This window comes from Tamandua tetradactyla, chromosome 1 (assembly GCF_023851605.1).
Source record: "Tamandua tetradactyla isolate mTamTet1 chromosome 1, mTamTet1.pri, whole genome shotgun sequence".
NCBI lineage: Eukaryota > Metazoa > Chordata > Mammalia > Pilosa > Myrmecophagidae > Tamandua > Tamandua tetradactyla.
In genome coordinates, this window is record NC_135327.1 from 146,859,816 (window position 1) to 146,873,035 (window position 13,220).

The following is a 13,220-nucleotide window of genomic DNA, read 5'->3' on the forward strand; positions in this document are numbered from 1 at the left end:
TCAGTTATTCAGTGTTTGCTACCACTTTATAGACTATAACCACTGTGAATAATGAGAATTGACTGTATATAGAAATATCAGTTCCTGAACAAGCCTTGCTCTGTTTGTTACATGTAGGCCTTCCTTCTACTTCAAATGCTTCCTCTTTCCACCAGTCCTTGCACTCCTTTGAGCCCTTCCTTGAACACCCTAGATGTCATTAGGTGCTTTTTTTTTTCCAGTGATTTTTTTTTTTTTATTGAGATATAATCATCCAAAGTGTACAATCATTGGTTCACAGTATCACCTTAAAGCTGTGCATTCATCATTACAGTCAATTTTTGGACATTTTCATTATCCAAAAACAATAAAAATAAAAGTAAAAAAGAACACCCAAAACATCCCTTATCCCCCTCCCCTGTTGTTCATTTTTGTCTTTTTTTTTTTTTCTTACTTATCTGTCCATACACTGGATAAAGGGAGTGTTTATAAGGTATATACACCTCACACATTCACAACTTAAGAGCTCTGTGGTTAGTCACCTTCAAGATTCAAGGTTATTGACTTACAGTTCAGCAGTTTCACTTATTTCTGTCTAACTACTCCAGTACCACAAAAACTGGAAAGGGATATCTATGTACTGCATAACATCCAAAAAGAGTTCTCAACTTTATTTGAAATCTCTCAGCCACTGAAACTTTATATTTTATTTATCTTTCCCCTTTTGCTCAAGAAGACTTTCTTACTCCCATGATGCCAGGGCCAGGCTGATCCGTATGAGTCATGTCCCACATTGCCAGGGAGTTTTACACCCCTGAAGTCATGCGCCCCCATAGTGGGGAGAGCAATGGGCTCACCTGCAGAGTTAGCTTAGAGAAAGAGCCCACATCCGAACAACAAAAGAGGTTTTCTAGGGGTCTTAGTCATAATCTAAGAAGGCTTAGCGTCTTCTTTGCAGGAATGTTTTCATGAGGGAAAACCCCAAGATCATGGTGGGGCACTCCCCAATGCTTGAGAGAATATCAGGTCAGGTAGGGAAGTTTAATATTTTCTCCTTTTCCCAGTCCCTTAAGGACTTTGCAGATACTTTTTACTTCTGCCCAGCTTACTCTGGAATGTTTTGGGACATCAACCTGTAGAAATCCGTAAGATCTTACTCCCTATTCATGGTTCCATGTAATTATGGTGTTTGAACAAGCTGACCATACGAGTTAAATTAGATAGTGTGCTACCAAAAATATAAATTTTGAGCAAATAAACATCTCTCCCTTTGGTCTCACACAGAAGTTGAAATTTTCGAATACCATCAGTATCATCCTTTACGCTTTAGTCTGATTTATCTTAGTCCTACCCATTATCAGCTTCATTCATATCTTTAAGTGTGATCACTTTTTCAGTGTTTTTAACGGTTGCTTTATTAAGTACTTTAGCTATGAGTACCATAGCATCCTGCACTTCTGCTTATTTTAATATTTATCTTACTTTTTTGATATTATGTTCACTTGCCTCTCTTTTATTAAATCATAAATTCCATGAGGGCACAGATAATAGCTGTCTGCTTCACTCTTGTCTTTAGCATCTGCTACAGTACCTGGTATTATAAGTATGCATGTTAGGTTTTATTATTACTCAGTAAACATTTGTTGATATAATATTGATATAATATCCTACAGACATCTGCTTAGAATTAACTTTTTAGTAAAGACTTCTGTTTTAAAGTTTGAGTCTTTCTTGAAGCATTAGTATTCTGTGTCTACATTTCTGTAGCTAATGACAGTACACTGTGTTTAAGTCTGTTCCTTCTACAAGACCATGACCTTCTTGAAGGCAGGAACTGAGTTTTACTCATATTTAGATCTCTATTCTATTGCCTTACTTAATGCTAAGTACTTAGGTCTCATAGAAATCAGATTCATTATTTTGTCGTCATCCTTTTGATCTAGTCTAGTCTGACAAGATCATTGGTATAGTGTTTAAAACTAAACATAATAATCGAGGTTATGGAGGGGACTTCTTTGATATACATAATATGTTTCTTTTCATGTAAGATCAGGTTAGTTTTTTTTCTAACTTTTTATTTTTTTCTCTACCCCCTTTTTAAAAAGCACACATTGAGTTCGTGGTCAGTTGAAAACTCCACATTTTTGCATGCAGAATTTTAATTTTTAAAACCTAAATTAAGGACAAACCGTATCCTTGCTTTAATCTTGTTCACTTGTACTCATCCCAATCTATTTCTTAGTCTTGATTCTGTCACTTTTATTCTTTTCCAACCTTATCAGCAATATGAGAGTTTCAGTTGCTTTATTTCCTCATCAGCACTTGTTATTGTTAATTTTTTTTTTATTTGAGCCATTCTAATGGGTGCGAATAGTATCTCATTGTGGTTTTAATTTGCATTTCTCTAATGAACTATCTTTTTATGTGCTTATTTGTTATCTCTATATCTTCTTTGGTGAAGTGTCTCTAGTATTTTGTCCATTTTTAAAATTGGATGAGTTTTGATAGTTCTTTATGAAGTCCGATAGATTTTCTCCCAATCTGTAGCATTTTTTTGTATTATTAATGTCTTTTGAAGAGGAGTTTTTAGTACTGATGAAGTATACTTTATCTTCATCTTATATCTAAGAAATCTTTGCCTCAGAGTTGCAAAGATTTTTCCTTATGTTTTCCTCCAGAAATTTTTATTGTTTTAGGTTTTACATTTAGCTTCATGATCCAGCTTGTGTTAATTTTTGTATTTGGTGGTTCTATATGAATTTTTGGTGTCACTATTGCATCTAGTAAATTCAACTCTCATCCCCCAAATTCATGAAATATTTAAGATGAATGCACAGACCTAATTTAATTGGAAAGGTAATGCTTATTGGCAATTTTAAATTCAGAGATGATTTTCATATAAATTCTTTCAAAAGATATGTATTCATAGTTTTTCATATTTAATGCTATAGAATTATGTTCATCTTGCCTGTCATATTGTTTATACAATCGTTCAGAAGTTATTGTTAAAATGTAAAAAATACAATTTAAAAATCCATTCTTAATTTAAATTATAATTTGAGTGAAAAAATAAAACATTTCTCCTCCCTTGAGAAAATACAAAACCAGTTTAATGTTTTACAAATATCAGTAATTAGTAGCAAAGGAGCGTACTTCCTCCTCCTTTGGGAAAGGAAGAAAATTATCTTTTAATAAAAAATATGTAACATAGAAATCCTTTTTTTTAACAGTTATTGGTTTATTTTTTGGATTGTTATTTGCAGGGTTCAGTTTGGCAAAGACTTGGTGCAGATGTGACAGCAGTTGAGTTTTTGGGTCATGTTGGTGGAGTTGGAATTGATATGGAGATATCTAAAAACTTTCAGCGTGTCCTTCAAAAACAGGGATTTAAATTTAAATTGAATACAAAGGTTACTGGTGCTACCAAGAAGTCAGATGGAAATATTGATGTTTCGTAAGTATGATACATTTGTTTTTGTCTTTGTTTCTTTAAGAAAACCATTCACATTTCAAAATCATTGTAGCAAATTTTGGTTTTTGTGAAACTCAAGACTATTTTATTGCTTATTAAATTAGTTTATTGAAATTCATGATTAAGTTGGCAATAGAAAAATTAATCTAATGTCCTTGTTATTATAAAATACCTTTTCACAGTGTACATTCAGAAATTTAAAAACTCCCAACATTTAGTAAGCTTAAATTTTTATGTGTATATATGAGGAAATCAATAACCACTATTACTTGAATTGAGGTTGTGCCTAGCACTTTATATAAAAGCATTATTTAGTGAAAAAACTTGCCTAAGGTCACACTGTTCGTGAGTGGCAGAGTTAGTACTGAACTTGGGTCTCTATGACTCCAAGACCTTCTTAACCAGTGTTTTTGTGAGGTTTTAACAGTAGACCTTTACTGAGTGTGTACATTTTCCACCGTTTACCCTGTTATGGATGTTTATAATTAAATAAACTTGTTAGAAATGTAAAAACTTCAGAAATCTCTGGTCTTAAATTTTTCATCATATCAACCATTTATTTAGATCTGTGTTTAACAGCTATACTCTATTCATTGTCTAGAATTGAAGCTGCTTCTGGTGGTAAAGCTGAAGTTCTCACTTGTGATGTACTCTTGGTGTGCATTGGCCGACGACCCTTTACTCAGAATTTAGGACTAGAGGAACTTGGCATTGAACTAGATCCCAGAGGTAGAATTCCAGTCAATTCCAGATTCCAAACAAAAATTCCTAAGTAAGTTGATAATAATGTGCATTTTCAGTAATTAAAAAGTTTACATCAAACAGCATTTTGAATTTTTTTATTAACCAAAGATTAAAACCTGAACTCATAGATATTGAAGTGCTTGTATTTGATATATTTTTGTTACTATAGTATAAATTAAGTGAATCTGAGATTTTAGAAGTTCACTTTGTTTCTTTCAATCTCTGCGGTAGTATCTATGCTATTGGTGATGTGGTTGCTGGTCCAATGCTGGCTCACAAAGCAGAGGATGAAGGCATTATCTGTGTTGAAGGAATGGCTGGTGGTGCTGTGCACATTGACTACAATTGTGTGCCATCAGTGATTTACACACATCCTGAAGTTGCTTGGGTTGGCAAATCAGAAGAGCAGTTGAAAGAAGAGGTAATCCTAAAGTTGGGTTGATTTACATCAATATGTTAATTGAGGTAATGATAAATGAGAAAAAGCCTTTTATTATTGTATTAATGTATTTTAACTGTGTATAGAACATAATTTTTTCTTAGCACAGAAATCATTTGTCAGCAATAGAGAAGTTGCCTTTAGTTCAGAAATTAATAATTTCAAAGCTTTTATATTTGCCTTTGAAATATAAATAGATGGACAGACATTTGCTTTTGTTTGTTTATACCCCAAATTTATTTAATGAACCTTTTGGTCTTTCCATTTATATATATATAAAATGTTTTTTTAAACTTTTTTTATTGTATAATATAACAAATACAAAGCAAAGACACCATAATATATTTTTGTAACAAATTGCCTTCTTGTGATTGTCTGAGCAAATGGAATTTTCACAACACTCATTCTCTCTTTCACAGGGTATTGAGTACAAAGTTGGGAAATTCCCATTTGCTGCTAACAGCAGAGCTAAGACAAATGCTGACACAGATGGCCTGGTGAAGATTCTTGGGCAGAAATCCACAGACAGAGTATTAGGAGCACATATTCTAGGACCAGTGAGTATTGTAAAACCAAAGAAGTCCCATTAGGATTTCTGGATAGTATTGGAATTTATTATTTTTAAATTGGTGTTTATTGTGCTGTTCTGAGTTACCATTTTCATATGGCCTCTCTGTGCTTTGTTTCGAGTAGGGTACCAACAGGACTCACCATCATCACAAACCCTCCAATAGTGCTTTTCAGCTTCTGATTGCTGCTTACACAATCCCACTGAATCTTGTCCTACCTACCTTTCTTATCTCATTTTTACTGCTCTCCACCTTTGCTCACTAGTTCACACCCAGTGGTCCTCTCAATTTCATTAACTGGCCAAGTGTGTTTCCATAGTAGGGCCTTTGTGCTCATAGTTCCTTTTGTTAGGATAGCTCTGTCCAGATCTCAGGTCTCAGCTTAAATATTAGTTTCTAAGAGAAGCCTCTCCTTACCACTCAATCTGAAGTATACCCTTGTCTAGTTATTTGATTTAAGAGTGATAATAATAGAATATTTATGTGCTAACTATGTAATTTTTACTAGGTACCTTAGTTTTATTACACTTTTATAACAACTTGTGAGATAGGTGCTGCTATTATTCCCATTTTACAGGTGAAGAAACTGAATGAAGTAGAGTGGTTCGGCTAGTAGTGAGTGGTAGGATTTGAATCCAGGCCATCTGGCTCCAGAGTCCAGAGTTTTTAATTTCTGTGATACCTTTTCTATTAAGCATTTCCTGAACCGTATAACAACAAAGATTAAAGACAGTTTTAAAAGCTAAGAACCTGATCACTTACTCATCTGCTTATTCCATTAGCACAGAGTTGTTTTTGACATGGAAATGAAATTATTTCTTGGCTTATTTTAAAGGGTGCTGGAGAAATGGTAAATGAAGCTGCTCTTGCTTTGGAATATGGAGCATCCTGTGAAGATATAGCTAGAGTCTGTCATGCACATCCGGTAATTAACACAGAATTAATGGCTACTTATATTTTCTTCTGACTCACATACTTTTATTTTTAATTTTCATTTCTTTCTCTTGTAGACTTTATCAGAAGCTTTTAGAGAAGCAAACCTGGCTGCATCATTTGGCAAGGCAATCAACTTTTAAGTTTTTTTTTTTTCCTGAAGTTTCCTGGGAGCTTTCATAAAGGCCATGTTTCTGAACAGGAAGTGTTTATAGCTCCCAGAATTTTTCGGACTGAATTAAGAAACTTTTGGAAGGCATTTAATAGGTCCAGAAAGAACGGGATAATCTCACATATATTAAGAAAATTTGATATTGTTCAGCACATCAATATTTCAGGAAAATAAAAGCTACTTATAGTAGCATCCTGGACAATTTTCATTAGTTCATGCTGTTCAACTTCACTGAATTTATATTAAGTCTCTTTTACCCCCAATACAGTAAAGTTGAATTTACTTACATGGATTTTTAACTTTGGTTTTCATATTGGAAACAGAAGTCAAGCCATTAAAATGAGATTCACGTATGTATAAACTGAACAGATGTAAATAAAAAAGTCTCACACTTGCTCTAACCTCCAAATTGTTATAGTTTAGAGGCAGAATTTATTTAAGAGATTATTAGGTTCCTAAAGCCTAGAAGTATGTGAAAGATATTTACCTTAATTAATAGGATTTATCTATGAAACTCAGATATTAAATGGAGACTCAAACATATTACAATGGAATGAAGATACAGAAATAAACATGTCAAGCATTCATTTACTGTTTTCTTTTCTAAGTGGATGTCATAAAGGTCCTACCTAGTTTCTTTGACTACCTGTAGTGTGCTTATTCTTTATTGTTGCTTTTATCAGCCTAAATATAATTCTCAGATCGTTTAAATGAACAATTATTAAAAGATCATTACCCTTTCTGTAATGTTTAGCATATAATGTGGGGAAATATATTTCCTTATGTTTAAGGGACTCTTGAAGCTTTAGTCTTTTGTGCTTGCCCTTGTATCCTTGGCCAGATAAATAATATCTTTAGAGAGTACTAGAAAACTAGGTATTTATCAGTAAATAGCTAAGTGTTTGAATAAATGGCCTTTTTACACATCTGAGAGTAACAAAAAGTACAAAGGCCTGAATAAGCTTTTGCACATTATACCCAGATTGACAGATTCATTTCTGATTCATTATGTGATCCTCAAATTTGAGATAGATATTAAGCATAAATTTCTAAAGAGGAAATACGCATTTTAAAATCTTAAATTAGCAATCTGTAAACTAGATGTTCATTTGGTTGCAATTTGAAGGTTACAATCTTAAATTTGGGAAATGTAAATCTATCAGCAAATAGTTGTATGGAGTAAGATATTGTCTGTTGGTCATAGCTAACACCTGTTTAGCAACTTTTGGTTTTAATTGTATTATATATGGGTCACTTTCTGTAAAAGTACATTGATCTTGGATTGTATTGTCATTATGAATGATATATTGTAAAGACTCTGGATTCCATTACATACCTCTGAAGAATTTTGAATTTTTGATTTAGTGGGCAACGGCTGAAATCTCTTTTCACTTGTTTTAGCTTTAGTTGGACTGCCTGAAGTCTGCCTTGTACATGTGTAGTTCAAGAGTCCACCAAGAATTTGGAGGATCTCTTTTTCAGAATTTTTCCCATGTTCCAGCTGTTATGGTTGCCCTGAAATGTCTCACAGATTCCTCAGCCAATAAGATTTGGTTTCTCTCCAACTTTTTTTGGGATCTCCCCTCAACTGACAAGCTGTTTAAAAGGGGACGTTCCCTAGTGCTTTTCCCTTCTTCACATAGTATCAACTATTTTCTGCCTGCTTTTGGTTGCTCTCCAGTGGTAAGTGTTTGTTTAGTGTAGAGTTTATAATTTTTATCAATAGGAAGGTTGATCTAATGGGTGCATCTTTGCCATTATTGGAAATGAACTTTGTAAAGTCTATTCTGAAATTTCAGTATTAAATGAAGTTTTAATTTATTTAGACCTTAAACATATCCTCGAAAACTTTCTAAGTAGGGAGTAGTAAAATACAATTTAATATGAAACTCTAGCAAGAAAGATAAAATAGTTAAACCCAACTTTAAGAGCACCCTTTCAGCATGAAAATGCAAATATATCTCAATGGGGAATAAAATCCGAGCAATAAACAATTTTTAAATGTTCACTTAACTGGTTTTAGCTACTAAGCTCTCAGTATTTTCTTTTATTTTGAAGGGTAGTCTGAGTTAGTTGGTCAGTTCACTGAGCTGATTAAAATTAGTAAAACTTTCAAAGTGAGATCTTTGTTATTTGCAGAAAAGAACAGGTTAGTCATAAAGAAAAGCTGAAAAGAATGTATAATCACGTGGCTTCTACCATTTATAAATCAAATACTTAAAACTGAGGAAAAATATGTAGTTCCTTTGTAGCTGATGAGGTATGACCATTTTGCCAGTTAAGCTTCTTAATCCAAATTAAAATGATGAATAATTGGCTTGGACTAGAGGGACGCTGCCTTGTTTAAATTACAGCTACTTAAATCACTTTTCTCCAGGCCCAGCTTCAAGAACAGCTGTGTTGGGTGGGTGGGTAATTGTTAAGTGGTATAGTCTTGCTCTTAGAAAATGCCTGAAAACACCTTTAGGGGCTGTTATCCAGCTAACTCAGATATAAACTTGATACAGGCTTGATAATTGCATTCCAGCTCTTTATCTTGTACATAAGTGATTTATGTTCACTCATCTGCAGATTATAATGAAGAAACTTAGTAGAGAGCAAATACAATACACTACAAGAGCTGAGAAATTATAGTGTCATTCTGTATTCTTAGTACTGCTGGATTGGCAGAAACAGTGTCTTAAACTCTGGCCTAATTTAAATCTTCCCATCAGCAACTCTGGCCTTATTTTAGGGGTTATATTTTTCAGTTACAATTCACCCACCTGATTTTGAATTAGTTGCTTCTTTTTATGTTCTCTTTCCTACAGCAAGGAATACATGTGGGAGTTTTAGAGATTGGAGCAACTTAAGCAGTCATTGAAATAGTGAAGGCAGCTCAGACTTGAATCCTTTCTCCTTCTAAACTTCAACCTGGGAATCCCACTGGGAGGTGATATTTGGGAGGTTGATTGGTACAGGATGTTAACCTAACAAACAGATGAGTAAACTTTAAGGCAGTACACTTGTTTATAAATGTATCTTTACAGTGAAAATAACATTCTTTGATAAAAAGGACTCAGTGAAAGTTACAGTGGATTTAAGAATTAAACTAAAGATATTAATACAAAAGCACTGTATTTTATTTAACTATACAAAATTTGATAATTAAAAACATTAAATAGGCAATGAGTGTTTTAATTTTGAGGACTTTTCAGTTTTAAAAATGTAGCTATTACTACTTTGGTCACCTCAGACATCTCAAACTTAGAGCACTTCCTCTTTTGTTACAAACAGGTGCTATAAACAGCCACTTTCTGGCTTATGTCCTTTAGGAGTGAACGGACTTCTCCTTCCAGTCGCACTAATTCTTGAGCTTTATCTTCTAAATATTTTTGATTGTCTTCATATTTTCTTTCTAAATCTGTAGGATATAGAAAGGAAAATTGAGCAATTTATACTATGATCTCAAATTTTTATACTGATTTTCTTTGCCTGAAAGGCCCTATTTAAATACCTATGACAAAGTGTGATTTTACCTTAAAAGTAAACTCTGGATGCCTTAAATTTATTTAAAGTTTTATACAAACATGAGCTTAAGTGAATACCTACCTTTCAGTAGTTGCAGCTTGCTGTTTGCTTGAGCCAAAAGTGTTTGCGCCTCATTTTGTAGCATTTCAGCTTTTCTTCTGGCATCAGCAGACTCTTCAGTTTTCTTGGCAATTAAATTTTCTACTTTCTTATACTTTTCATCAAGTTCACCATCTAGAGTCTGCAATTTCCACATTTAGACACAAAGTGGTAATAAAGTTAATGTCAGTAAACATATATAAGCAGTAGTATAATTGGCAAGTTCAGATGACATACATATTAATTTATACATCAAGCATTCTGGATTAAGGACCAATATAGGGTATTCAAGCCTCATCAAGTTATCCAATGGAAAGTAATTTAAATATCCTGAAGCATATATAGAGTGGGATTGAACAAAACATTGGCATGATTTTTTTTTTTTTTTTTTTGCATGGGCAGGCACTGGAAATCGAATCCGGGTCTCTGGCATAGCAGGTGAGAATTCTGCCTGCTGAGCCACCATTGCACTGCCCTGGCATGATTTTTTAAAATAAGATTTCAAATATATTCTGGAGTCACAGCAGGTCTTATTAGCCCTCATACTCTTCTGCTTAGCACTTTACTGTGGAGAAGAATGGTAGTGTTTTAAACTGAAGCAAGGCATCTCAAAATATGCCAAGATCCAAACATTTAGAATGACCTAAAAAGGCACTGTTTGGGTTGCTGTTAGCTCCTGGCAGTCAGTGAAATCTGTCATAACAGTAGCTGGATACGAGCTTAAGTAACAGACACTCCAGTTACTAAATTCCAGTAAATTATTCAGATGTATAGTTTGCTCCAAAAAATTAACAAGATATACAAAGAAACAGCAAACCATGGCTCTTTTAAAAGAAAAAAAAAGCCATCAATGAGAAGATGGTATTTTATGGTATGGTCATAAATTGTTTTTTAATTGTCTTAATATGCTCAAACGGCTAAATGAAAATACACAGAACTAAAGGAAATCAGGAAAATGATGAAAAAAATGAGAATTTCAATAGTGAGAAGTTATAAAAGGGAACCAAATAAATAATAGAGCTGTAAAACCACAATAACTGAGATTTTTAAATCCCTAGGGAGGTTTAGCAGCAGATTGGAGCTGGAAGAATATTCAGTGAACTTTAAGTTAGAACAATTGAAATTATCCAGTCTGAGGAACAAGAAGAGAAGTAAACAAAGCTTGAGAGACCTATGGGACACTGTCAAATGTACCAACAAATGCATTATGGGAGTTCAAAAAAGAAAGGGGAGAAAGAATATTTGAAGAAATAATGGCTGAAAAACTTTGCAAATTTTGGATGCATATATACATCCAACAAGCTCAATGAACTCCACAGAAGATAAATTCAGAGATCCACAATGAAATGTAAACACCAAATGCCAAAAACAGACTACTAAAAGCAGTGAGAAAAGTATCTTGTCATGTATAAGGAAACCTCAGCAAGATTAAGTGCTGATTTCTCAATAAACACTGTGAAGGTGAAAGGCAGTGGGATGACATTATTTTAAGAGCTGAAAAAGAAACTGCCAACAAAGAATTCTGTATCCTGCAAAACTGGCTTTCAAAAATGAGGAAGAAATTAAAGACATTCCCTGATAAAAGCTGAGAGAATCCAGCCCTATAAGAGAAGCTATGGGAGCTCATCAGGTTGAAAGTAAAGGACACAACATAATACATCATAATGTTACATACACCGGGAAGACAAAGTTCTCTAGTAAGGGTAAATACATAGGTAAATGTAGATGTTAGTACTATTGCATTTTTAGTTTATAACTCTGCATTTTAATTGTTACAGAATGTAAAATGCAGATACATAAAGAACAGTGATACATCTATGGTTTTGGACATAGAATGTATAAAGATGTAATTTGTGACAAAAACAACATAAATGGGAGGGTAGAGGAGTAGGATCATTGTGTGTGTGTGTACGTGTGTGTGTGTGTGCGCACGCGCTATTAAGAGTTAAGTGGGTATGAATTCAAATGCGATTGCTATAGATTTAAAATTTTAAATTTAAACTCTATGGTAACCACAAAGAAAATATCTGAAAACACACACACACATATACACACACAGGTTCCCTACACTATATCAACTTAAATACAGAATTAGGCAGTAATAGAATAGTTGAGGAACAGGCTAGTGGGGAAGGAGGGGTGGGGGTGAGGATGGGGGCTGGGCCAAGTTGACCCCTCAGAACAAGGAGATGGGTAATAACTCCTTCTGACTTCTATTCTGATCTGCTAGCACCTCTGGCTCCAAGACAAACCTTTGGGCTTAAATAAATAAAATACCTCCTCCCGTCAGGTTTTTGCTACTGATGAGTTTCCTTCCTGGTCATCCCTTCTGGCCTGCTGCTGTGCCCTATTTCCTAGACTACTCAGCTTTGGAGGTGAATTTAAATCTTTATAGACGGACACGCTGAGTTTGTTAGTATAGGCACGGGGTGTGTGAAGAGTCTGTTCCCACGCGGCCTTTTCCCTAAATCTGGTACTGAATGAGTCAGGGAGCAGGGTGCATAGCATTAGTTTCAGTGTGATTACGCACCGTAAATGTAACATCAGAATGAAAATGAAAGGTTTTGATTTTGGTGTTTTCCTCTATCCTGTCCAACCCCTCCCCTCCCCTCCACTCCCCTCCCTTCCCCTCAAATAGCTAAAGGCTCTTTTATGAAGCAGACAAGGGTTGTTGACATCTAACTCCTTCCATTAAATTAGTAAGTACTGACCTCCTAATATTTAAGTGTTTACTATCTATTGCTGTAAAGTTTTGTATATTTTGTAAACTTTTTTCCCCAAATAGTAGATGTCTAAAATCGTTGTACATCTGATTCTTTTATATTCCATTGTTCAGCACAAACTGTGGTTTTTATTTAGAATAAAAAAGGAAATTTGAAAAAAAAAAAAAGAATAGTTGAGGAACAAAAAGACACAAGACTTAGAAAAGAACAAATAGCACAAGACTTTATCTATCAGTAGTTACCGTGAATGGAGTTAAAGTTCTCTAGTCAAAAGGCACAGATTGGCAAGATAGATAAGAAAGCAAGCTTGATCTAGCAATATGCTGTCTACAAGAGACTCATCTCAAACTCAAAGACAAAAATAGGATGGAAGTGAAAAATCATGGGGAAAATATTCTATGCAAATAGTAACAGTTGAAATAGACTTGAAGTCAAAAACCTGTATGTACAGAGGAAGATACTATAAATTGATAAATGGATCAGTTTATCAAGATGTAATAGTTATGAACAGAAGTGTACCTAGCAAGAGTCTCACTGACATATGTGAAAGGGAAATAGCATTTCCTACTAATGTATACCT

At 34.1% G+C, this 13,220-nt stretch overlaps 2 protein-coding genes across 8 annotated transcripts in view; one reads left to right on the top strand and one right to left on the bottom strand.

The window, feature by feature from the left end:
- Positions 1 to 6,895, top strand: part of DLD (dihydrolipoamide dehydrogenase) — a 48,380-nt gene extending 41,485 nt beyond the window's left edge. For all 5 annotated transcript variants that reach the window (XM_077166220.1, XM_077165916.1, XM_077165992.1 and 2 more), the window contains 6 exons: positions 3,243 to 3,433; positions 4,053 to 4,223; positions 4,427 to 4,616; positions 5,054 to 5,191; positions 6,039 to 6,128; positions 6,214 to 6,895. In XM_077166220.1, coding sequence (XP_077022335.1) covers positions 3,243 to 3,433; positions 4,053 to 4,223; positions 4,427 to 4,616; positions 5,054 to 5,191; positions 6,039 to 6,128; positions 6,214 to 6,279 — 846 coding nt within the window. In that variant the 3' untranslated portion in view covers positions 6,280 to 6,895. The remainder of the gene's footprint in view (positions 1 to 3,242; positions 3,434 to 4,052; positions 4,224 to 4,426; positions 4,617 to 5,053; positions 5,192 to 6,038; positions 6,129 to 6,213) is intronic.
- LAMB1 (laminin subunit beta 1) overlaps positions 5,866 to 13,220 on the bottom strand; it is a 94,426-nt gene continuing 87,071 nt past the window's right edge. For 2 of the 3 annotated variants that reach the window (XM_077165800.1, XM_077165715.1), the window contains exons 33-34: positions 9,900 to 10,059; positions 9,286 to 9,711 (exon numbers count right to left, since the gene is read on the bottom strand). In XM_077165800.1, the coding sequence (XP_077021915.1) occupies positions 9,575 to 9,711; positions 9,900 to 10,059 (297 nt within the window). In that variant the 3' untranslated portion in view covers positions 9,286 to 9,574. The other variant, XM_077165639.1, reaches the window with a different exon arrangement.